Here is a 23,487-nt window from a genome sequence, read left to right as displayed (position 1 = left end):
AGTTTCCCCTTGCTTTATATGTGAGAGGAACTTGAAAGGAAATAACTAGTAGCAGTACAAGGTGCCCTGTGCTACACACCGTATGGTGGCTTGGGCAGTACATTTGTATATTAGACGCTGACGATGTAGTCTTAGATGTTTTCTCAAAAAATGTCAATTTCTACCTGTTGCACAAAGCTACCAGTAGGATAATGATAAAGAAATCAACATAGGATTATTTCGTGCATACAAATAAGCCAGACAGTATCTTGATAGATCAACAGTTCTGATCATGTGAATGGAAATGTTTTTAGAAGAAAATAATTTCAAACAAATTCTAATCTCTGCTTATCATCCTGGATCCAATCCAACTGTGTGTGGAATTCATAAACTTGTATGATTCTGTAGAACATCTTGTGGAAATAATCATAAAAATTGGGATGAAAAAATTACCTGATTTTGAATGTGTACTTAACAACACGTGCCATATTAGTAATGGTTTACCACCACGCACTGTGTTACTTAGGATTAAAGCAACCAGTATTTTTGCACAATGCCTTTGGTTTCTGCCTCTAAAGGAACTCCTGCCAGAAAACCTTCTGAAAATAGTATTATACACCATGAAACAAAAAGCAGCTGAAAACAGACAAGTTCAGGATAAATTAGTGTGGCCTGTTACGTATGCAGTCAGTGATTTGATCCTGGTTAAGTCCCATACCAAGTCGTTGAAGGACACGGAAGAAATCTGACAATTTCATTATTGTTACTTTTGATAAGATAGTGTAACTACCAGTAAATGGATGCTTGGATAGAACAGAAGAGATAAGTTGGCAGAACTACAAACTAACAAATAAACATAAATAATGTGACAGAAAGATTTTGTATTTTATCACTTACCAATACTAGAATTTCGTGAGCTGCTTGGTTTGACAACAACAACACTGGGAAAAAATATCTTCATCTGTGAATAAACCAAATCAATATCATTTCCACGGAACACCTTTGCAAGAAATGTTCCACCTGGCTTCAAGACATGTGATGTAATATTAAATGCAGCTAGCAACAACTGCGATTGAACATACTCATCAAGATCATGTAGACCAGTAACTGCAACATAAAATCACAATCATCAATCACTACCAAAATTTAGTTGTCTCATTTCCTCACCAGCAATTAATAATCACATTAGTAAAACACACACACCTGTACCCACATATATTCATAATGACTAGACATAACAACATTGCATGAGTGTGAATTTCTTGGAGAGTGTGTGTATAAAGCAAATGACAGCTGTCTAGGAGCTATACTGATACAACATTTTCAATAAAGTTAGAATCATTACAGGGACTGCATTTAATTTTCCATTGCATGTATTTAGCATTTTGAACTACAAACAATGTTTCTCACAAATATTAGCAAAACATTTTTAGGCTATTCGCAAGCCTGAGGGATGTCATCACTTATTTATGTTGATTGGAGCTACATCAAGGCAAAATCCGACTGTGATTATTGGAGTGTAGGTAACAGTTTGGGTAAGCTTCAAGTAAACAGCTGAAGATATCAAGCCTATTGTTCACCTAAAGAGGTATGCATGGAAGTGGGCAGCTCTAAGAGATGTGTTCTCTGAACTGAGAGACAGAGAAAATCATCCCTGTCTCTGCTCCATGCTTCACTTTCCAGCTGTCCCCTATCCTGGTAAATGGCAATGCTGGAGTGAGTATTGGAATGGGTCACTGTGTCTGTTTCTGGGTCTCCCTAATAAAACTTTCTTCTTGGAAAACTTTTGCTATCACTTCTTAAAGTAATATTCTTTGTACTTCCTTTATAACATCCCCAATGAACCCTTACATGTACCTTCACATGAAAATCACTGCTAAATGTTGTATGTGGACCCTGAAGTGCATGATACAGGCAAATGCAGCAGAATAACAATAGTGGTTAGTGTGTCAAATGGTGACTGCTCCTTGCCATTGTACATCACAACACCACCACCACCACCACCACCACCACCACCACCCATCTTTTTACATGCACACCACTTTAGGGTGAAAAAGTGTTTCTCTCTGAGTGACACAACAAGCTCTGGATGAAGCATCCACTGAAATATGTTTTTGTTGAGTTTAGAGAATTGGGCAGATGAGGTGGGAGTGAGGGAGAGATCTTGGGGACTCCCAATGCAATATTAATGTAGCACTAACAAAAGGAAAAGAGGATATTTGGAACCCAGGGGGCAATATTTCAAGATCAGACTCCTCATAAAAAATAGAAAGATAACATTAATGGGTACCTGGAAATGTTTAATTTTCAAGAGGTAATAGTATCTCATTCTTCAGAAAAAAAATTAAGGCCTATCAGCCCATGAAGCAACATTGCAACTAGACAGCAACTCTGATGCAGTGTAATTGATGCTGATGTAACAGCACGGATTCCTTAAGCCCACTCACAGAAGTACTGCTTATCCACAATGTCATGGTAAAATTAATTGGACATTCAAAGACTCTGAAGGATGTTTACATCCTCATTGATTTTAGCTTAGAGTTGCTCAAAATCTGCAGACACAGTGCACAATTACAGGTCAACTGTAACACAATTTGAAGAATTTTGAGGGTGCAAATTAAGCTGATAGGATATTTACTGACTGCTTATACAATCAATAGTTGCAATAACTAACCAATTTCTTGCACTAAGTGATAAGGACTTGCCTTATACAGAAGGACCCCATATGACAACAAAGCTTTCAAAGGTGCAATGGGGTAAGACACTGCAAAAATAGTTTTCTTTGACCCCCCGCCCCCTCCCCTGTACCACACCATTCCCTTTATATGTACGTCCAGCTCCCTTATTCTGTTGTATATTCCATTCAAAGAAGTAAAAAAACAAAAAGTACGAAACATCAAACAAAAAAAGTCTGGTTTGAAATCTTGTAGAAAATAAATGTAATTCTGAAATGTCCAGTTATATGGGTAATTTTTTTGTATTACCAACAGTGAATTTCAGCTTTATAACTACACACATGTAAGTGTGTGTGTGTGTGGGGGGGGGGGGTTACAGTTTTAAGTGTCAATGACACTATTTACATTAATGGAACGTCCATTTTTTGTTTAAGATATATACATTAGCCAGCATCAGATATCATAACTGTTGCTATCTCAGTAAAATCCACAAATAGTGAACATATGTTGTACAATGCTCCATGTTCACTAAATGTCCATCATGGTGACATAGTGTCTGATGCCATTCCTGCACCTGTACTACTACTGCAAGAATATCAACATTAACTTCAAATTTTCCCATTTGTTTGCAACACCCTGTCTTGTCTTCTCCAAGTACAGATGAACCAGATCTGCTCTGCACAGAGACATCACCAATTTGAGAAAAAAATTATCTCCTCCTCATTCTGTTGCAAACAATTCATGCCATTGCCATTTGCCATAAGCAGTTGTAGTTGTATATGGACCAACAGAGAACTCTGAACACCCTTCTACAGACACATCATTGCAACAAGGATTTGTGTGTAAATTTAGGTTTTATTTGCATTCCAGTACACAGCATTAATCTGAAATCTTATTATGGAATGCACTTCCCACAGAGAGAGTGTTCATTCTTAATTAATGCATTACATTTTGTCTTGTAAACTGTAAACTACAGCCAAAATCACACATACTGAAAGACTACACCAGAAGAGGAACGTGATTTCTGGAGACACTTTTTTAAAGTCAGCACTCATACAAAACATAATTATAATTAGGCAAGCTATCGGAGACAGTGGCTCCTTCTGGAGTGGAAAAATTTTTTGAAAACAACGGACATAATATGAAATAGGATTCATCTGGACAAGAGAGGAGAGTTTGAAGTGTTGGAAATTGTGGGAGTGGCAAAAAAACAGAGGTTGGATAAAAGATAGAAAAACGGAAGAAAAACAAAGACTAAATTTAGGAAAAAATCAGAAAAAATTCATATGAAAATCATGAAAGCAGATAATGGTTAATAAGAGGTAATGAGTGGATGATCTATACGATACTTTAAAAAACTGGAAAAGAAAAAGAAAAAAACAGATAAAATTTCTAAAATTGGGTAAACAGGAAGCTAAAGTCATAAAAGAACACGTAAATTACTTAGCTTGGCAATTAAAGAGATGTAAACGCATGTGAAAGAATTACATATCAACAAGTGAAGGACTGGGGGAGAAATAACTGTCAACTTTGTGAATAAATCAGTGAAAGGCAATTGGGAGAAGGGCCCTGCAATGTAGTAAACCATAAATGGTTGTAATCAAATTCGTAAATAACAATGGAATTGTTATATGCAAATGAAAGTGGACTCAACTACGTAAACAGAAATCAGCATTAGAAAAGATGTAAGGGCAAAGTGTTGATTAATCTTGGTGATACAGATAAATAAACAAATGGATTAGCACTTAAGGTACAAAACAGATGACAGTTTAAACAAGACAGATGACAACGAAGATTGGCAAGAGGATTACGTAAGAAGAATGATGACCACAAGGCAAATACAGCATCAAAAACAATCAATTTTTGACAAAATAATTTAACTGGAAGGATAAAAAAGCTACTCACCAAGTGGCAGCAGAACGCACACATAAAAGACGGTAATAATTAGGCAAGCTTTCGGAGCCAGTGGCTCCCTCTTCAGGCAGCCACTTCCACAATTTCTAACACTCCAAACTGTTCTCTCATCTCGTATTACTTCCGTTCTTTTTGAAAATTTCTGCCTGAAGAAGGAGCCACTGGCTCCAAAAGCTGGCCTAGTTATAACCTTCTTTTATGTATGTGTTCTATCACCACTTGGTAAGTAGATTTTTTATCTATCCAATTAAATTATTTATATCTAAAAATAAAGATGCTGAAACTTACCAAGCAAAAGCGTTGGTATGTTGATAGAGACAATAACAAACACAAACACACACACAAACTTCAAGCTTTCGCAACCCATGGTTGCTTCATCAGTAAAGAGGGAAGGAGAGGGAAAGACTAAAGGATGTAGTTTTAAGGGAGAGGGTAAGGAGTCATTCCAGGTCCGGGAGTGGAAAGACTTACCTTAGGGGGAAAAAGGGACAGGTATACACTCGCGCGCGCGCGCGCCCACACACACACACACACATACACATACACACACACACACACACACACACACACACACACACACACACACACACACACACATGTAAAGAGAAAGAGTTTGGGCAGAGATGTCAGTCGAGGCGGAAGTACAGAGGCAAAGATGTTGTTGAATGATAGGTGAGGGATGAGCGGCGGCAACTTGAAATTAGCGGAGGTTGAGGTCTGGTGGATATCGGGAAGAGAGGATATATTGAAAGGCAAGTTCCCATCTCCAGAGTTCTGATAGGTTGGTGTTAGTGGGAAGTATCAAGATAACCCGGACGGTGTAACACTGTGCCAAGATTTGCTGGCCGTGCACCAATGCATGTTTAGCCACAGGGTGATCCTCATTACCAACAAACACTGTCTGCCTGTGTCCATTCATGCAAATGGACAGTTTGTTGCTGGTCATTCCCACATAGAGAGCTTCACAGTGTAGGCAGGTGTTGGTAAATCACGTGGGTGCTTTCACATATGGCTCTGCCTTTGATCGTGTACACCTTCCGGATTACAGGACTGGAGTAGGTGGTGGTGGGAGGGTGCATGGGACAGGTTTTACACAGGGGGCAGTTACAAGGGTAGGAGCCAGAGGGTAGGGAAGGTGGTTTGGGGATTTCATAGGGATGAAACAAGAGGTTATGGAGGTTAGATGGACGGCGGAAAGACACTCTTGGTGGAGTGGGGAGGATTATTTTGTCAAAATGTGATTTTTTTTTTATATTACAACATCTTTTGGAAAAAGGTCATACTCAAATGGATAATAATTTAGTTCACAGTTATAGAGAACACAAAAAAAGGACGCAAAAGTTTCTCTTTCAGTCTGTAAGCCCACAATATAAAAGGAGGTGAGGAAAAAACCACAACTATCTAAAGATAATTTCTTAGGTCACTTCTTTTTCATTATGAGATGGCTAGATTGTTATTCATCATATGGTGGAGATGCTGTGCCAAAGACAGGTACAACAAAAAGACTGCTAAACAAATGAGCTGTCTAGACACACTGGTCTTTTGTGTGTGTGTGTGTGTGTGTGTGTGTGTGTGTGTGTGTGTGTGTGTGTGTGTGTTTTTGCTTAGCCGTCTATTTGTTGTGCCTGTCTGCGATTCAGTATCTCCACTAGATGTTGAGTATCAATCTATCTTTTTCATAATATTGTCATTATTCTACCCTGGATTTTCCATTGTTTGATTTCTTTCCCATTAACCATGTAGAGGATTATAACTTAGATAGACATTGAGGAGTTGTAGAAATGAACTACTGACGTGGACCTGAGATAACCACTCTGACCACTCACAGAAAAAAAAAAAATAAGTCTGGAGACATTTTATTCCCATTGTCACACAGAAGTAGACTGAAAGTTACAAAAGCCTACAACATTAATTCAGAAGGAGGAGCTTATTGATATTATTATCCCATATGAGGTCATAAGATCCTGAAATCAGCCATGCTTCAATAACAGTTTAAAGCATGTTGACTGTTGGAAACAGCTTTTACAATATTGTGTAACATATCAACTACAATTAACTCCAACAAAGTATTTTACGTATCTTTAAGATTATATAATTAAACCCTTTACCATGTGTTGACACAAAAATATTGTGTTTTATGGAGCTTTCCACACTCAGGAAAGTTTTTTTTTCCTCACTTGTAACAACACATTTTGCTACAAACACAAAAATTATCATATATTCTTACAAAAACCAAACATGGTGCTTAAATTTAGATTTGTTTGTAGGTTATAACCGTTAATGGTATAGGTATTGTTTTTACTCTTTTTGTTGCACACCTGAAAATGATGAGAGTCAACCAGAAAAAATTCCTTCTGGAACTGATGTCCAGTCATCTCACAGAATTAATAATTAATTAATTAGGTAATTTTTTCCTCTCAAAAATTAGCTTCTTTCATTAATAACATCCCTAGAGAACAAGAACTGTTGTCTTGTGGAAGCAGAGATGGAAACACCAGACCATCGAAGAAATTGCGAGCACTCAATGCACTTTGCATGGAGAGATAATTACAACACCTACAGAACTCTACTTTGAACAAGGTGAAATATATTAGTCCTGGCACTTGAGAGCAAACTAGCCAGAGTTGTGTAACTGGATATAAACATAAGCAAGTAAAAATATGAGGGGCAGCTTTCTATCTAAAATAAACTTCAAAGTAAAATATTAAGATTTTCCAGTAGATTACAAATGAATTTCAGACTCAAACATAAACATGTAGCAACACTACACATACCATCTGGTGCACCATCACAAATGACAAGATCTGCTGGACATCCATCAAACTCTTTTATTATTCTTTCAGCTGTATTGGTGTCTGTTATGTCACCCCGTATGCAGATAACACCAGGAATTGGGGCCATTGACTGCAAATCCACTGCCACTATCTTCACACTATCGTCTGCACTCTCATTTTTGGCCCTTCAAAAAAAAATTAATAATATATAATGAGAACTTATATTTTTCAAATAAGAATAAATTGTTCTTCACAGGTCTTACAGTTTCAGGTGCACTGTGTAATTCACTTAGTAGCACATTCATGTACCTCATAATCAATATGTGCACCAAACAAATATTATAAATAGCTCTGAAGAAAAGGCAGTTAACACAGCATACTTCCCCAACAAAAATACAATGATAATACATAAAAGTATCTGTTCTGTCCCAATGATATGTGTGTAGGTTGCTTATATTGTAGAGAGAGTGTGCATACTAAGTATTCTGCTGCTGTGACCACAATATCAAAGTTGACACTGATCATGTCAATCTGCTGCTGTGAAAATGGAAACACCAGCACTTCACAATTTGGGTGTATAAGGAGGAATAAGGAACTTCCATCAGTCACAAGTTGTGTTGAAGCAACTGAAATGTCTATCATTCTGCACCACAGTCTCACAATGGTGATGAAGATTCGCCCCCAACTGAGGTGAGCGTCTGCACATCTTCCATGGCCCATTCAGATGCTGATCAGGGTACTCCAAATTGCCTGAGGCTTGTTGAATCCAGAGAATTTCTTCTGGATGCAAGGCAGTTTCAGGCATTGTGTGGGGCAATTCTGATTCCAGCAACGTTTCCATTTATCAATGGTAATGAATTCAGTGTCTGTGGAGTCCTGATTGTGATGAGAGAGTATGAGAGAGCCTCAATCTCAATCTTTTCTGCTCTGCAGGGAATACATCGTTCAACATTGGGAGGTCAGTGTTATCAGCAGTACCATGCTCTTCCATTTGATTATCAGGAGCTGGGATGCGGCGCAAGATAGGTAACCAGTATGTGGGAGTAGATCTCACTGATCCACTAACAATGTGCATGGCCTTGTTAAGTTGTGCATCTATCTTTCTTATGTGTGGACTACGAAGCCAGACAGGTGCACAATGCTCTACTGCTAAATACACCAAACCTTGTGCTGGTACCCGAAAAGTGTCTGCTGACTATTCCCAATGAGTGCCACAGAGTTTATGGAGAATGTTGTTTCTGCTTTTGGGATTTGCAGATAGTCATGTCAAGCACTCATTAAAAGGAAGTGTCACATCTAATGTAACCCCAAGGTATTTTGGATGCATGTTGAGATGAAGTTTGTCTCACTTAAAACAGACATCAAGGGCGCTGTGTGCCAATCTACTGCACAAATGAAAACAGGAAATTTCTGTTTTATCTGAGTTTGGTTGTAACCTCCATTTACAGAAATATTGGTTTAAGATGTCTAGATCAGCAGTTAGGTTTTCTTCGACTGTTTCAAAGGATTTGTGTTAGCCAGCTATTGGTCAGTCATCCACATAGCAAAACTTTCTGAACTGTGTTGGAGGAATATCCGATAATGTAAATTGAACAAGAGAGCGTGTGTGTGTGTGTGTGTGTGTGTTTGAGGTTTACGGGCGCTAAACAGCGTGGTCATCAGCGCCCAAGCGCATAGAAACAGGAACACAGGCGGTGAAGGGACGAAGACGGACGCCGAACAAGGAGAACGGCTAAAAGACACAGGCCTGACGCAGTTCCAAATGCGCACATACTGAGGCAAAACAAGAGGAGAAGAAACACACTAAAAAAGGAAAGGAAACACAAGGAAAAGAGAACAGATACCGAAGTGAAACAAGGAGGTAATCGTGACTGGCGGACCTCTTACCTAAAAACTGGGTGAGCCAGTCACCCAGCAGCACATTAAAACCTTCTTCCTAAAATCCGAGGCAACAGATTGGACAGGACACAAAAACGTAAAACCTTAACCACAGTCGCTGCGTCGTCTTGCAAAATAGAGGGCAAATCCGGTGGCAAGGAAACCACCGCCCTCTGGTCAGAGAATAAAAGACAGTCAAGTAAAATGTGGCGGACAGTAATCTGGACGCCACAAGCACTGCAGATTGGGGGGTCCTCCCGCCGGAGTAAAAAACCATGCGTGAAGGGACTGTGTCCAATGCGGAGGCGAGTGAGGAGAACCTCATCCCGCCTGTATGACTGGTAGGACGTACGCCATGGTCGCGTAGTGGCCTTTACCAGACGCAGCTTATTGTCAGAAACTGCCAACCACTCCTCTTCCCATTGATGCATAACACGAAAATGCAAAAGGGAGGTTACAGCATGGAGGGGGACGGCACATTCAACAACGTGAGGGAGGGAACATGCATCTTTGGCAGCCACATCCGCCAGTTCGTTTCCCCTAATACCCACGTGCCCCGGCACCCAGCAGAAAGAAACCTCCTTCCCCTGCCGTTGCAGGTGGAGTAGGGCATCATGGATGTTCTGGACGACCGTATCCGCTGGGTACAAGTGTTGAATGGTCTGAAGGGCACTCAGGGAGTCAGAACAGATGAGGAACTTAATACTGGTAACACATCTCATCTGCTCCAATGCCCGCAATATTGCAAACAATTCGGCATCGAGGATGGTAAACACCGCAGGAAGCCGTAACTTGATGACTCGATCAGGGAAAACAACAGCACAACCAACAGTGTCCCCCTGTTTAGAGCCATCTGTGAATACAGGTACATGGTCCGGATGCTGGTTTAAAATATCGTAAAATAAGGAGGTAAAAACAAACGCCGGAGTGCAGTTCCTCCGGTTCTCCGACAAGTCTAAAAGGATGCTGGGCCTCTGGAGCAACCAGGGAGGCAGGCGAGTAAAACCTTGTCGTTGGGGGGCCACACGCTCCACACCAAGGGACTCAAGCAAATGCTTGGCACGAATCCCAAATGGTTTTGTTGCCCTGGGACGACTGGAAAAGAGACGTTCCATAGGCGGTCGGGCAACGGTAGGGTACGCAGGGGAGGTAGGACAGGCAAGGAAATGACACACCCGTCGCACCATGAGGAGTTTCCGCCGGATGGCGAGCGGCGGTTCCCCTGCCTCAGCACACAGGCTGGGGATGGGACTGGTACGGAAGGCACCAGTGGCCAGCCTGATACCCTCATGGTGTACTGCGTCAAGGATCTTCAGATACGAAGGCCTTGCTGACCCATACACGGTGCAAGCATAGTCAAGACGCGATCGGACGAAAGCCCTATAAAACTGCAGCAGACGCGCCCGATCTGCTCCCCAGGACCGATGGCTCAGACACTTCAAAATATTCAGTGCCTTCAGGGCCCGCACCTTGAGGTCTTTAAGGTGAGGCAACCACGACAACTTGGAATCAAAAGTGAGGCCCAGGAACCTCACAGTGTCTCTAAAAGGAAGAACAGTGTCCCTCAGACGCAATTCAGGGGAGGTAAAAAGACGCCGAGAACGATTAAAATGAACACACACAGATTTCTCTGCAGAAAAGGTAAAACCCGTCTTTGCAGTCCATGCCTCTAAGCGCTTTATCGTAAGCTGTAACTGCCGACTAGCACTGACAAGACTGGAGGAAGAACAGAAAACAGCAAAATCGTCCACAAACAAGGAGCATTGGGCAGGACTCCGGATAGTGGACGTGATACTGTTAATAGCAACGGCAAAGAGGGTGACACTTAAAACGCTGCCCTGAGGAACACCATTCTCCTGCACGTACAAATCCGATAGCACATTACCAACCCGATACCGAAAGAGGCGGTGAGAAAGAAAGGACCGAATGAAGATGGGGAGACGGCCACGAAAGCCCCACTCATGGAGTTGATTGAGGATAAGGCGGCGCCAAGTAGTGTCATACGCCTTATTAATGTCAAAGAAGACCCTTAGACAATGCTGGTTATGTAGAAAGGCCTGCTGGATGGCGGCCTCAAGCAGGGTCAAGTTGTCTATAGTGGAACGACATCTCCGAAAGCCACACTGAGAGGGGCTAAGGAGCTGCCTGGTCTCGAGCAGCCAAACCAGGCGGCGGTTGACCATGCGTTCCAACGTCTTCCCAACACAGCTCGTCAAGGCAATACTCCGATAACTACTGGGATGCGTTCGGTCCTTTCCTGGTTTGAGGAGGGGAATCAAAATTGCCTCCCTCCACGAGTCAGGGTACGTGCCAGATAACCATATCATATTGAAACAGTTCAGGAGAACTTCCTTGGATGGCAGCGACAGGTGCCGCAGCATGCTGTACCGGATTTGATCATGACCAGGCGCAGTATCATGAGCCACAGACAGCGCAGAATCCAGTTCCCACATTGTGAAGGGGCAGTTATAGGGTTCAGAATTTAGAGACCGGAAGTCCAAGTGACCCCTTTCGACGGCAGTGCGGTAGCGGCAGAAATCTGGATCACAGTTAATAGTGGCGGTAGATTCCGCAAAATGCATGGCCAGTGTCTGGGCAATGTCTCTCGGCGCCGTGAGGAGACATCCCTGATGCAGCAATGCCGTGACAGGTAGCTGGCTGAGTTTCCCGGAAATCCTCCTGATGGCTTCCCATACTTTCGTAGAACTAGTGGAACGAGAGATGGAATTCAAGAACGATTGCCATGACCGTTGTTTGCTCTCTTTAATCACTCGCCGCGCTCTGGCCCTTGCCACCCGAAAGGCCGCAAGATTGTCAGCTGAGGGACGGCACTTGAAGCGGCGCAGTGCTGCACGGCGGGCGCGGATGGCTGAGTGGCACTCAGTGGTCCACCAAGGGACAGGACGCCTCTTGGGATGACCGGATGATCGTGGGATTGACAATTCAGCAGCATGAGAGATCACGGCTGCAACATGGTCTACCCATTCGTGGACGCTGGCACGGTGTTCCAAAACAGCCAGTTGGCTGAAAAGTGTCCAGTCAGCTCTGCAAAGGTGCCACCGGGGCGGCACTGGTAATGCCACAGCCTCATCCAGGAGGCGAATCCAGAGGGGGAAGTGGTCACTAGAATGGAGGTCAGCTGCAGCCTCCCACAGAGCAGAATCCGCGAGTGCTGGAGAGCAAAAGGAAAGGTCAATAGCCAATGACGATCCGGAAGCAGTACAGAAATGAGTGGGAGCACCAGAGTTGAGGAGGCACAGTTCTTCAGACATCATGACGCTTTCCAGAATGCGACCCCTGGGTACAAGTAGTCGGAGAGCCCCATAAGACATTATGAGCGTTGAAGTCCCCCAGAAGAAGAAATGGGCGAGGGAGTTGGCTAATAAGGTCCGTGAGAGCCTCAGAGTCTATCGCATCCGGAGGTGGTAAATAAACAGAACAGACTGTGAGCCTCCGACCCACAAGAATGTCAACTGCAACTGCTTGCAAGTCGGTGACGAGAGGGAGCTCAGATGAGGGGTGCACATCACGGACAAAAACCGCAACACCACCCTTTGCCCTTTGCCCCGTCAGATCATCTTTTCGATATGCGGTATAGCCGCGTAAAGAAGGAGAATCAGTGGCCCGAAAATGTGTCTCTTGGATACATAAGCACAAGGGGCACTCTCGTATAAGGAGTTGTAATTCGGCCACATGCGTCCTGAAACCATTCAGGTTCCACTGTAATATGGGAGCCAGTGATCAGGGTGGCTGAACTTTCACCCTGCCTCTGTGCTTTGGAGGAGAGACCGTACTGTCCGGAGATTTATTCCTGGGGCGAGAAGATCACCCCCGGTCGACATCAATGTCCATAAGATCCGATGACGACCCACGGGAGATGTCAGACAGTACGATGGCATCATCATCGGACCGACGCTGACTAGTCTCCTCAGGTGGCAGAACCTTCATCTTCTGAGGCTTTGTCTTGGGGGGCTTGGAATGCAGAGCCTTGTCAACAGTTGGAGGTTGACTCGCCTGGGCAGAAGGCGCCATATGGGGGGACGCTGGAAGTACCTCAATGTCAGCAACCACGGACTTGTCCGATGTAGCGGGGAGAGCCGCAGATTGCAAAACAACCGCAGCAGCACAAGTGCACTGGCAAGCGCAGGTTTTAGTGCTAACACTAGCAACCTCCGTTTGTGTAGCAACAGTGGCCAGTTGTACCGGTTTTTTGAGAGCGGAAGCGAAAGATGTTGAAAACACAGGAGGTTGCATGGCCTTAAAGATCTTCTTGGCCTCACCATAGGGGATGCGCTTAGATGTTTTAATCTCCTGTACCTTCCGCTCTTCGAGATAGATGGGGCAGATCCGGCTCCAGACAGGGTGACTCCCAGAGCAATTCACGCACTTCACAGGCTATGAACAATCGGCTCCGTCATGGGCAGGCTGACCACATTTACCACACGTGGCTATCCCATTGCACCCCAACGTAGTATGCCCAAAGCGCTGACATTTAAAACAGCGCATTGGGTTGGGGAAATATGGCCGTACGGACAAACGTAAGAACCCCGCTTTAACATGCTCCGGGAGTCTCGGGCAACTGAATGTGAGAATAAACGAGTCAGATTTGACGAGGTCCCCATTGACTCGTTTCATAATGTGCTGCACGTCAACAATTCCTTCGTCAGCCCACTCAGATTTTAGCACGTCTATGGGGATATCCACCAAGTCCCTGCACGTCACAACACCCTTACTATAGTTCAAAGTGGAGTGGAGCTCGGTCTCGACAGCGTACTCTCCTAGACAATTTGCTTTCCGAAGGGCAGCGACTTGACGGGAACTAGAAGTTTCAACTAACAGAGTCCCATTGCGCAGTCGCTTTACAGATTTCAGTGTTCCTGCAATTCCCTCAAGACCCTTGTGGATGTAAAAGGGAGAAACCCTCTCAAAGCTACCCTCCTTCCTTTTAATAATCAAAAACACATTCTGATTATCAGCATGTGCTCCGTTACTACATTCTGTTAAACCTCTAGCAACACCAGGCGCTGATGGACTCGCAGCGCGTAGCCGCTTTTTCGATTGGGTGTGCTTTCCTACCAGCGGCCCACCCAAGCCACTGGTAGGGGGAAATGTAGAGGTCGAAGGGTCCATTGTGGTCCCACGAGCAGCTAGGGAACTAAAAGTCCGCTCAGACAGAGCCCCGCGTGCCTGAGTAAGCCTTATACAACTGGGGTGCGGCAGGTGCCCCAGAGGTTGCCCGCTTGCGACTGTTCCACCCCAACAGCCATGCATCTTCTAGGCGCGGAGCACACCGAAAGATTGAGGGGTTTTTATAGAGGTTGGCCTTCCTCGCAATCCAGGCGGTCAAGCCAAGATTACCATTCCCCGCAGCACACAACATTTCACCGCCGCGCCGTACAGTGGTCGCTGAAGCATGTCCGGGGGTTACGGTGACAGGACACTGGCGGCGCAGACCAGTCCCCAGCTCAGGACCCCGGGGTCGCCAAGCCCGTACTCAGCAAGTGAATGCTGAGCCCCTGGGGGCTTAAACAAGAGAGGAGCAAGGACAGTTTCCCATGGTAAGACATTATTCAATGCTCTTTGACAGCTAGTGTCTCTTCCTGTAGTTACTGTAAATGTCCTTCCAGCTAAGTTTTGTTGTCTGTCTGCATAATTCAAATAATAATAATTTATAAAGCAGTCCATGTCTCCAGACTGTGTCATATGCTGCACTCAGATCAACAAAAGGAACTGATGTTTTCTACTTTGTTTGGTATGCTACTTCAATAACTCTCGTTAAAGATAAGACCTGGTCAGCGCAGCTCCGTCCTGGTTGGAATCCAGTTTGCTCTTAGGTAGGTTCTGAAAGCTCGCTGGACTAATCTGTTCGTACAGAATTCTTTCAAGGAACTTACATATAGTGCTCAATAATGCAACAGGGCGATAGTTCTTAGGCTGGTCTGATGCCTTGCAGGGCTTTAGTATTGCTATGATTTTTGACTGCTTCAGTTTTTGTAGGATTGAACCAGATATCATAATGTCAGGGAAGAAATCCATCAGCCATCTTTTTGTGTAGTTCCCACTGATCAGAATAAATTCTAGGTGGATTCCATCATTATCAGTACCTTTCCAGGATTTACAGTTTTAAGAGCAACAGAGATTTCAGGTATAGAGAAATTTCTTGAAAACTCAGATTGTTCATTGCTGTTTATTTTGAGCAAAGGAAGTTTGAATCTGATGTATTTTGTATGAGTTTTAAGCCTTGATGTTCTTGCTGTGTACAGTAAATGTGACATAAATCTATTAGCTGATGTATGGGTGTTGTAGTTTACTTTAATTTTGTTTCCATCCAACTTTCTTAGTAATGACCATGCTTCTCTACTTTATGTTTGAAAACTGAGTGATTCAACAGTATATGTCTACCTAGTATATCTTGCTGTAAAATAAATAAATAAAATCCACAGAACAGTTGTTGGTTTCACCAGTTCACAACCAAATTGATATCTTTTAAACCTAACCTAGAGTGCTGATTCTGTTGCAAAACAGTTTGTTGCCATAACCTACATTTCAAACAAATATTAAAAATCTGTCAAGGCTACTGTGCCCATATTTTAAGGAAACCACAAATAATCTGTGAAGAAAACTGAATAGTTCAATATTAGCACTTAAAATAAGGTGCCTCTTGTCTCACCTCTCACTGGTAACTTAAAACTATCCACCCACTGGCTGTGCAAAACTGATTCATTAGCAACCCATGTGCCACAGAGGTAAAGCACCATGGCTGACACTGACCCGTTTCTAGACTTTTACTATGAGGCCATTATCATAACCACTGAGGCAACTCAGACAGTTTATAATCTGATTGAAACTAGTTGTCACTTTACTGCACAGCTTCCATCACCTATACACCAATGAGAGCTGTGCTTGCAGTGGCACTGTCAGCTCCCATTGTGTTTCAACTTCTGCTGAGTTTTGCTACCCCACATATTGTGCCAGCCAGTCCTCAATGAGGCATCATAGTGAGAGATTTAGGTGACTCTTGCCTTGTGATGTGTAATGTAAGTAATGAAAAGAGAGGCATATCACAGTTTCACAGCAGACATGTCATGATTATGTACAGTCAGTTGCATGAATTCACGTGTTACTCAAGGGAATATTTTGAGAGTGGGAGGGATACAGGAGCGTCTTCTGCTCCGTAGGATAAAGTGATGGTACAAACTGTAGCTGTCTACTACAAATCAATGAATGCTCAGTGATAAGAATCTGTAAGGAGAAAGTCACAAAGAATCAGGGGAAACATCTAAATTGGTGTCTCATGGAAAGAAGACACATATTGAGAAGAAAGTTACAAGAAGATGTGATTTGTTGGCAGATATATGCATATTATTAAAAAAAAAGGAGTAACCAATACTCAAAAAGGTACAAGCTACCTTCGTAGCAGGGGACAACCTGATGATGCCTCTTTCTTAGGGCATTAGTAGGGACAAATGCTGACAATATCATTTGGCTTAATGAAACATGGGTGACTGCAGGACACAGTTTATAAAAAAAAAAAAAAAAAAAAAAATGTTGGGCAGACAATACCATCAGTGGTAGTATGGCAGGTCAGATTGGTACAAGAAAAACAATAATAGTAGTACATGATGAAATTGCAAAAGATTCCTTTACTAACTGTCTGCTGTTATTCAGATCAAACAAGACCTCTGCCTAAGACGAAGTGATGAATCACAACCTTTTGTGAAATGATCTGAAGAATTTGTGCTTGTAAACTTAATGAAAAACTCTATAAATATTACTGATAATGCTACATATCATTTGGTTATAGAATATAAGGTACCCAAAAAGACAACGAAGAACAATAAACATTGTTTGCTGGCTAGTGAAACATAAAATACAGTTTAACAGGAACTTGACAAGGGCAGAACTGTTAGAACTTGTGTCAAAACATATGCCAAAGAACCCTGTTTACACTGTGGGTGAAATAGCAAAATAAAAACACAAACATAAACTGCTCAGGTTGTCTCCTCACCATTCCCATTTCAAAGCAATACCAAACAGATTTGGGCTCATGTTAAACATCATATTGCTACAGAAAATTAAAAAAAAATATATGTTGACTGAAGGGGAATGCTTTTTGAAGAACGCAGTTAAAAAACTGACACCAGAAGACTGGCAAAAGATAGTGAACCACGTGAAATGAGCGATACAGAAAGCAAGGAATAATGAAGCAGTGTTACAACATGCATCAAAGACTTGATAATATCTGTCACTACGAGCAGTGACACCAGTAGTGCCACTGACTCTGAATTAAGGGCTGTTTTCCCATTGTTGGATTAGTGTACAGTGCTCTTTAATTAACCTCTTACTTCCATTACATCCTGTGCTCATGAAATAATTTTGATCAATTTCTCTTTTCTGTTCTGAGACAAGGAATAGTGTTCAGGCAGCTTCCACCATCTCCTTTTGGCAAGTCAGATTGCTTTTTAAATATATTTCATTTTTTGTAGACACTGAGAAGTTATTTCATGTGTATAATAACTTTCAAGGCATGCAACCATAAGAAGGAAACTTTTCCAGATATGAAAATTTCCATTATTTCAATAACCAACATAACAGCAGCCCAAAATTAAAATTTAGAAAAGATTTTTGATGTAGAGATACTGCTGCCAAATGAGAGCAATAATACACATAAATTTCTGAATTTTGACTTTTTTTGTGAGATAAGAGACTTTAAACTTCATATTTGTTACAAGTTAAGTATTGACACAACAGCATAAAAACCCTGCTTTCAGAAGCTTGTGTACAAGAAATGTAATGCAATATGAAAAATTTAAATGATTCATAGCTGAGTGAGATATTTTGGTAATGAACAAACAAAAGTGCTGCTGTGAGATCAATAGTTTTCAACATACGAGTGGGGAAAATTTCATATGTTTCAAAAAAATTAACATAACTCTTGTCTTAACTAAAATTAAGAACACATTTTTGACAGGTTTAGGGACACTGCAGAATTTATATTTTATGTGAATTTGAGTATTTCTACTTGACTTTTCTGAATAATTCTCAATATTGTCATTATTCCATCCTAGATTTTCCACTGTTTGATTTTGCCAACTAGTTTAAATTACATTACAGATACAGAATTATACTTATACCAAGATACTGTTCTCTCCCAATATTAATTTCATGCATGAAATTACTTGTCAGAGAAGCCAGACAGCATGAAAAACAGAAGAAAACAAAGTGAATAGACATTACATAAAAATAGTCAACATACAGACCATTTAATCAGACAAATCCATCAACATATTAGTCATATGATGTTTTAGCAGTGGCCACTCTACAAATTAATCATAGTGTGTGAATGGAAGCAGAGTGTGGTTGGTATATGACCAGGATGCTACGTACAGTCTGCAGAGCCTGTATAGAACACATCAGAATTACTACTTAACTACGTGCCTAATGTTTACTACACAATTAAAGACATGTATGGTACTGAATGAGAACAAATCTATGGGAGTAATGTATTGATGTCACAAATTTATAAGCATGCAAAATGTATCCTGATTTTTCAGTTATGTTCTGCAATGGTGTGGACAAGCAGTTCCCCTTCCCTCAGTAATCACGGCATTTCTCTCAATAAACACCCACAGTCACTGCTCACTAACAAAGACATCATTTGGAAATGCAAAGACAGTAACATGAAAATACATTTGGTAACAAAGACACTTTATATTGAACTAAAAGAAAACTGTTCGATAGTAAGATTATTCAATTGAAAATTGGTGTATTTTTGTATATGTCTCCTAGTAAAAGTTCGAAATCTCTACATTGTATGAAATTTCAAACTTTTACCACACCGTGATGGTCAGTCTTAGGTTTCACCAATTAATTCTAGGATTTACCAATCATCTTACTTTTACAGTAACATATATTCAGATTACTTTACTTTCAATTATGGCTTTCCACCTAATATCATGTGGCACTTCAAAGTTAAGTAGCATACAAAAGTATTGAGATTCAATGTTTAGCTCAAATTTACATCAAAGAGAACAGTAATCCACACAGAACATTCTGACATTGCCTATCCAAAGGTTCTATATCATAATACAGCAAGCTATGGAATTTAACTATGATGCTCCTCTACTATCATTGTTAGTCACTAGAGTACTTCTTAATCATCCAAACTCATCTACTATCAATATTTCTTTCATCAAAAATGAATATATTTTACTTGTTAGTAGTAACTGTTCTATCCATTCATTGTTACTATAATTTATGTTTGCATTCAATTCCTCCATGATCCCCTATTCAGTGCTAACATTGGTGCCTCTTTTGATGTTAAGCCTATTACTTCAAAATCATTCTTAACCGAATCCAGGTACCTTCTCCTTGGTCTACTCCGACTCCTCCTACCCTCTATTGCTAAACCCATGAGTCTCTTGGGTAACCTTGCTTCTCCCATGCGTGTAACATGACCCCACCATCTAAGCCTGTTCGCCCTGACAGCTACATGTATAGAGTTCATTCCCAGTTTTTCTTTGATTTCCTCATTGTGGAAACCCTCCTGCCATTGTGCCCATCTATTATTATCTGCAATCACCCTAGCTACTTTCATATCCGTAATCTCAACCTTATTGATAAGGTAACATGAATCCACCCAGCTTTCACTCCCATACAACAAAGTTGGTTGAAAGATTGAACGGTGCACAGATAACTTAGTCTTGGTACTGACTTCCTTCTTGCAGAAGAGAGCAGATTGTAGCTGAGTGCTCACTGCATTAGCTTTGCTACACCTCGCTTCCAGTTCTTTCACTATGTTGCCATCCTGTGAGAATATGCATCCTAAGTACTTGAAACCATCCACCTGTTCTAACTTTGTTCCACCTATTTGGCACTCAATCAGTTTATATCTCTTTCCCACTGACATTACTTTTGTTTTGGAGATGCTAATCTTCATACCATAGTCCTTACATTTCTGATCTAGCTCTGAAATATTACTTTGCAAACTTCCAATTGAATCTGCCATCACAACTAAGTCATCTGCATATGCGAGACTCCTTATTGTGTGTTCACATATCTTAATCTCACCCAGGCAGTCTATTGTTTTCAACATATGATCCATAAATAATATGAACAACAGTGGAGACAGGTTGCAGCCTTTTCTAGATCTATAAAGCATAGATACAATTCCTGTTCCACGAATTCTCCATTATTTGCCGTAAGCTAAAGATCTGGTCCTGACAACCTCTAAGAGGCTAAACCCAAACTGATTTTCATCCAATTTGTCCTCAGCCAATACTCACACTTTCCTTTCAACAATACCTGAGAAGATTTTACCCACAACACTGATTAAAAAGATATCTCTGTAGTTGTTACAATCTTTTCTGTTTCTATGTTTAAAGATTGGTGTGATTACTGCTTTCGTCCAGTCTGATGGAACCTGTCCTGACTACCACGCCATTTCAATTATCCTGTGTGGCCATTTAAGACCTGACATTCCACTGTATTTGATGAGTTCTGACTTAATTTCATCCACCCCACCCACTTTATTGCACTGCAATCTATTGACCATTTTCTCCGCTTCCTCAAATGTGATCCTATTTCCATCATCATTCCTATCCCATTGTACATCGAAATCTGAAACATTACTGATCGTATTTTCACCTACATTGAGCAACTCTTCAAGATAGTCCCTCCATCTGCCCAAGGCATCAACAGGATTCACCAGCAGTTTTCCTGACCTGTCCTAAATACTTGTCATTTTCTTCTTACTTCCATTTCGAAGACTGCTAATTACACTCCAGAATGGTTTTCCAGCAGCTTGACCCAAAGTCTCCAACCTGTTTCCAAAGTCTTCCCAATATTTCTTCTTGGATGCTGCAATTATCTGTTTGGCTTTGCTTCTTCCTTCAACATAACTTTCTCTGTCTACCTGGGTTCTAGTATGTAGCCATTTTTGATACGCCTTCTTTTTCCTTTTACAGGCTGCCTTGACTGTGTCATTCCACCAAGTTGTTTGCTTCATCCTACCTTTACACAATACTGTTCCAAGACATTCTTTAGCCACTTCTAGTACTGTGTCCCTGTACTTTGTCCATTCCTTTTCCAATGACTGTAATTGACTACATTCAACTAACTGGTACCTTTCTGAGATCACTGTTATGTACTTGTGCCTGATTTCCTTATCCTGAGTTTCTCCACTCTTATCCTCCTACATATGGATCTGACCTCCTGCACTTTCGGCCTCACAATACCAATTTCACTGCAGATTAAATAGTGATCAGTGTCATCAAAGAATCCCCTGAATACACGTGTGTCCCTCACAGCCTTCCTGAATATCTGATCTGTTATTATATAGTCAATGACAGATCTGGTTCCCCTGCCTTCCCAAGTATACCTGTGAATGTTCTTATGTTTAAAAAAAGGAGTTTGTGATTACTAAGCCCATACTGGCACAAAAATCCAAGAGTTGTTTCCCGTTCCTGTTGGCCTCCATATCCTCTCCAAATTTACCCATAACCTTTTCATACCCTTCTGTTCGATTTCCAGTCCTGGCATTAAAATCACCCATGGGCAGAACACTGTCCTCTTCCTTTACTCTAACAACTACATCACTGAGTGCGTCATAAAAACTATCCATCTTATCTTGATCTGTCCCTTCACAATGTGAATATACTGACACAATCCTAATTTTCTTGCTAGACACTGTCAAATCTATCCACATCAGTCGTTCATTTACATACCTTATTGCAACTAAGCTGGGTTCCATTTCTTTCTGGATGTAAAGCCCTACATCCCATTGTGCTATTCCTGCTTTGACTCCTGACAGGTACACCTTGTATTCCCCCATTTCCTCTTCTTTCTCACCCCTTACCTGAATGTCACTAACAGCTAAAATGTCCAACCCCATCTTACTTGCAGCCTCTGCCGGCTCTACCTTCTTCCCAGAGTAGCCCCCACTGATATTAATAGCTCCCCATCTCATTATCGTCTATCGTTTGCCGAGTCGTATCTTAGGAGTCCCTGGTTTGTCAATTAGAGGTGGGACTCCGTCACCTCCAAAGGTCCAAGGCATTTTGCTCTGATTGTTGCCAGCATCATATTTAAAGTACCAGGGAATCAGGTTGCTAGCCTTACTTGCCCCAGGTCCCATTGAGTTTTACCCCTAATGGTTGAGGGGCAAACCGATGGATTTGGTAGTCTTTGCCATCTGAGCACAAAGGTGACCACGACTCAGAATATGTCCAAGATGCCCAGCCTTATTCCAAAGTAACTGGTATCCTGACTGTCAGGACCCCTTAATTGGCCACTCATACGTTGCCCGTGATTCATGAACTAGACATGACAACAGGAACCCACACTATGAACCACTATCGTAAAATGACAAAACAAACTGAAACGAAGTAATACCTTAATTTCTGGGACAAAACCTGACTCCAGCTACCTGGGGCTGCACAAAGGTCAACAACTCTTTGTACACCTGCAACAGAAAACATCATATTTATAGAAAAGTCATAGGAAGTTACTTTGCGTTGCGACCAATGTGGTGCACTTTATGACAGAGATCAACAAACCAATTTTGGATATTTGCTCACATAATATAGATCTTAAATTCAACATAAATAATTTGGCCCCTCCATATCTAATTGCAGAGTATCACAGAAGTATGGTTTTGTTAGTGAGGTACACAGTACAGTGGCACAAAGTTTGAGTGGCATTTTGGATAAACAGCACCCATCATTAAAATTAAACTGCACCTCAATTCAACACAGTTTGAAAGAAACATAGTAAATGAGGAATATAATAAATGTTCGATTTGTGTGTTTGGGCTATTTTTGTTTCGTGGACTGATTTGGATGCTAATTGGATTGTATGTGGTAATTTAGTTGACAGAATTGGCAGGCCACACCACAATTTTGGAGCAGTCACTCTGGATGATACCTCTCTTGTTCAGAGCTACCAGTTGTATCACAGAATTCTGGACAGACCCTACAGCACCATTATTTATACAATACATGTCTATGTACTGAAAATGTTCTGGCTCTTTAGATATAAACAATGAATAACAAAACTCAGATTAAGTCTAAATCAGGGCAAGTAGTACCCAGAACCCCTTTCTGCTGGTAACATGTCAGTTTCACTTAGACACATATAAGAAATGAAAAAATGTACTTCAAGTACTTTTTTTCCATGGTGCCCTTAAAGTTACATCATCATCTTTTGTATTAGTAGTAGGGAGGAGCAGCAGGCTGAAATTCAAGAGTATACCCGAAAAGGAGTAGGGC

The 23,487-nt window shown here is 41.5% G+C and overlaps 1 protein-coding gene across 7 annotated transcripts in view; it reads right to left on the bottom strand.

Moving 5' to 3' along the window:
- The window catches only part of LOC126341963 (putative tRNA (cytidine(32)/guanosine(34)-2'-O)-methyltransferase), a 61,888-nt gene that overhangs the window by 17,500 nt on the left and 20,901 nt on the right, over positions 1 to 23,487 (bottom strand). For all 7 annotated transcript variants that reach the window (XM_050001820.1, XM_050001818.1, XM_050001819.1 and 4 more), the window contains exons 3-5: positions 22,613 to 22,682; positions 7,343 to 7,527; positions 877 to 1,086 (exon numbers count right to left, since the gene is read on the bottom strand). In XM_050001820.1, coding sequence (XP_049857777.1) covers positions 877 to 1,086; positions 7,343 to 7,527; positions 22,613 to 22,682 — 465 coding nt within the window. The remainder of the gene's footprint in view (positions 1 to 876; positions 1,087 to 7,342; positions 7,528 to 22,612; positions 22,683 to 23,487) is intronic.

Source organism: Schistocerca gregaria, chromosome 1, assembly GCF_023897955.1.
Source record: "Schistocerca gregaria isolate iqSchGreg1 chromosome 1, iqSchGreg1.2, whole genome shotgun sequence".
Lineage (NCBI taxonomy): Eukaryota > Metazoa > Arthropoda > Insecta > Orthoptera > Acrididae > Schistocerca > Schistocerca gregaria.
This window is presented reverse-complemented; position numbering and strand designations above follow the sequence as displayed.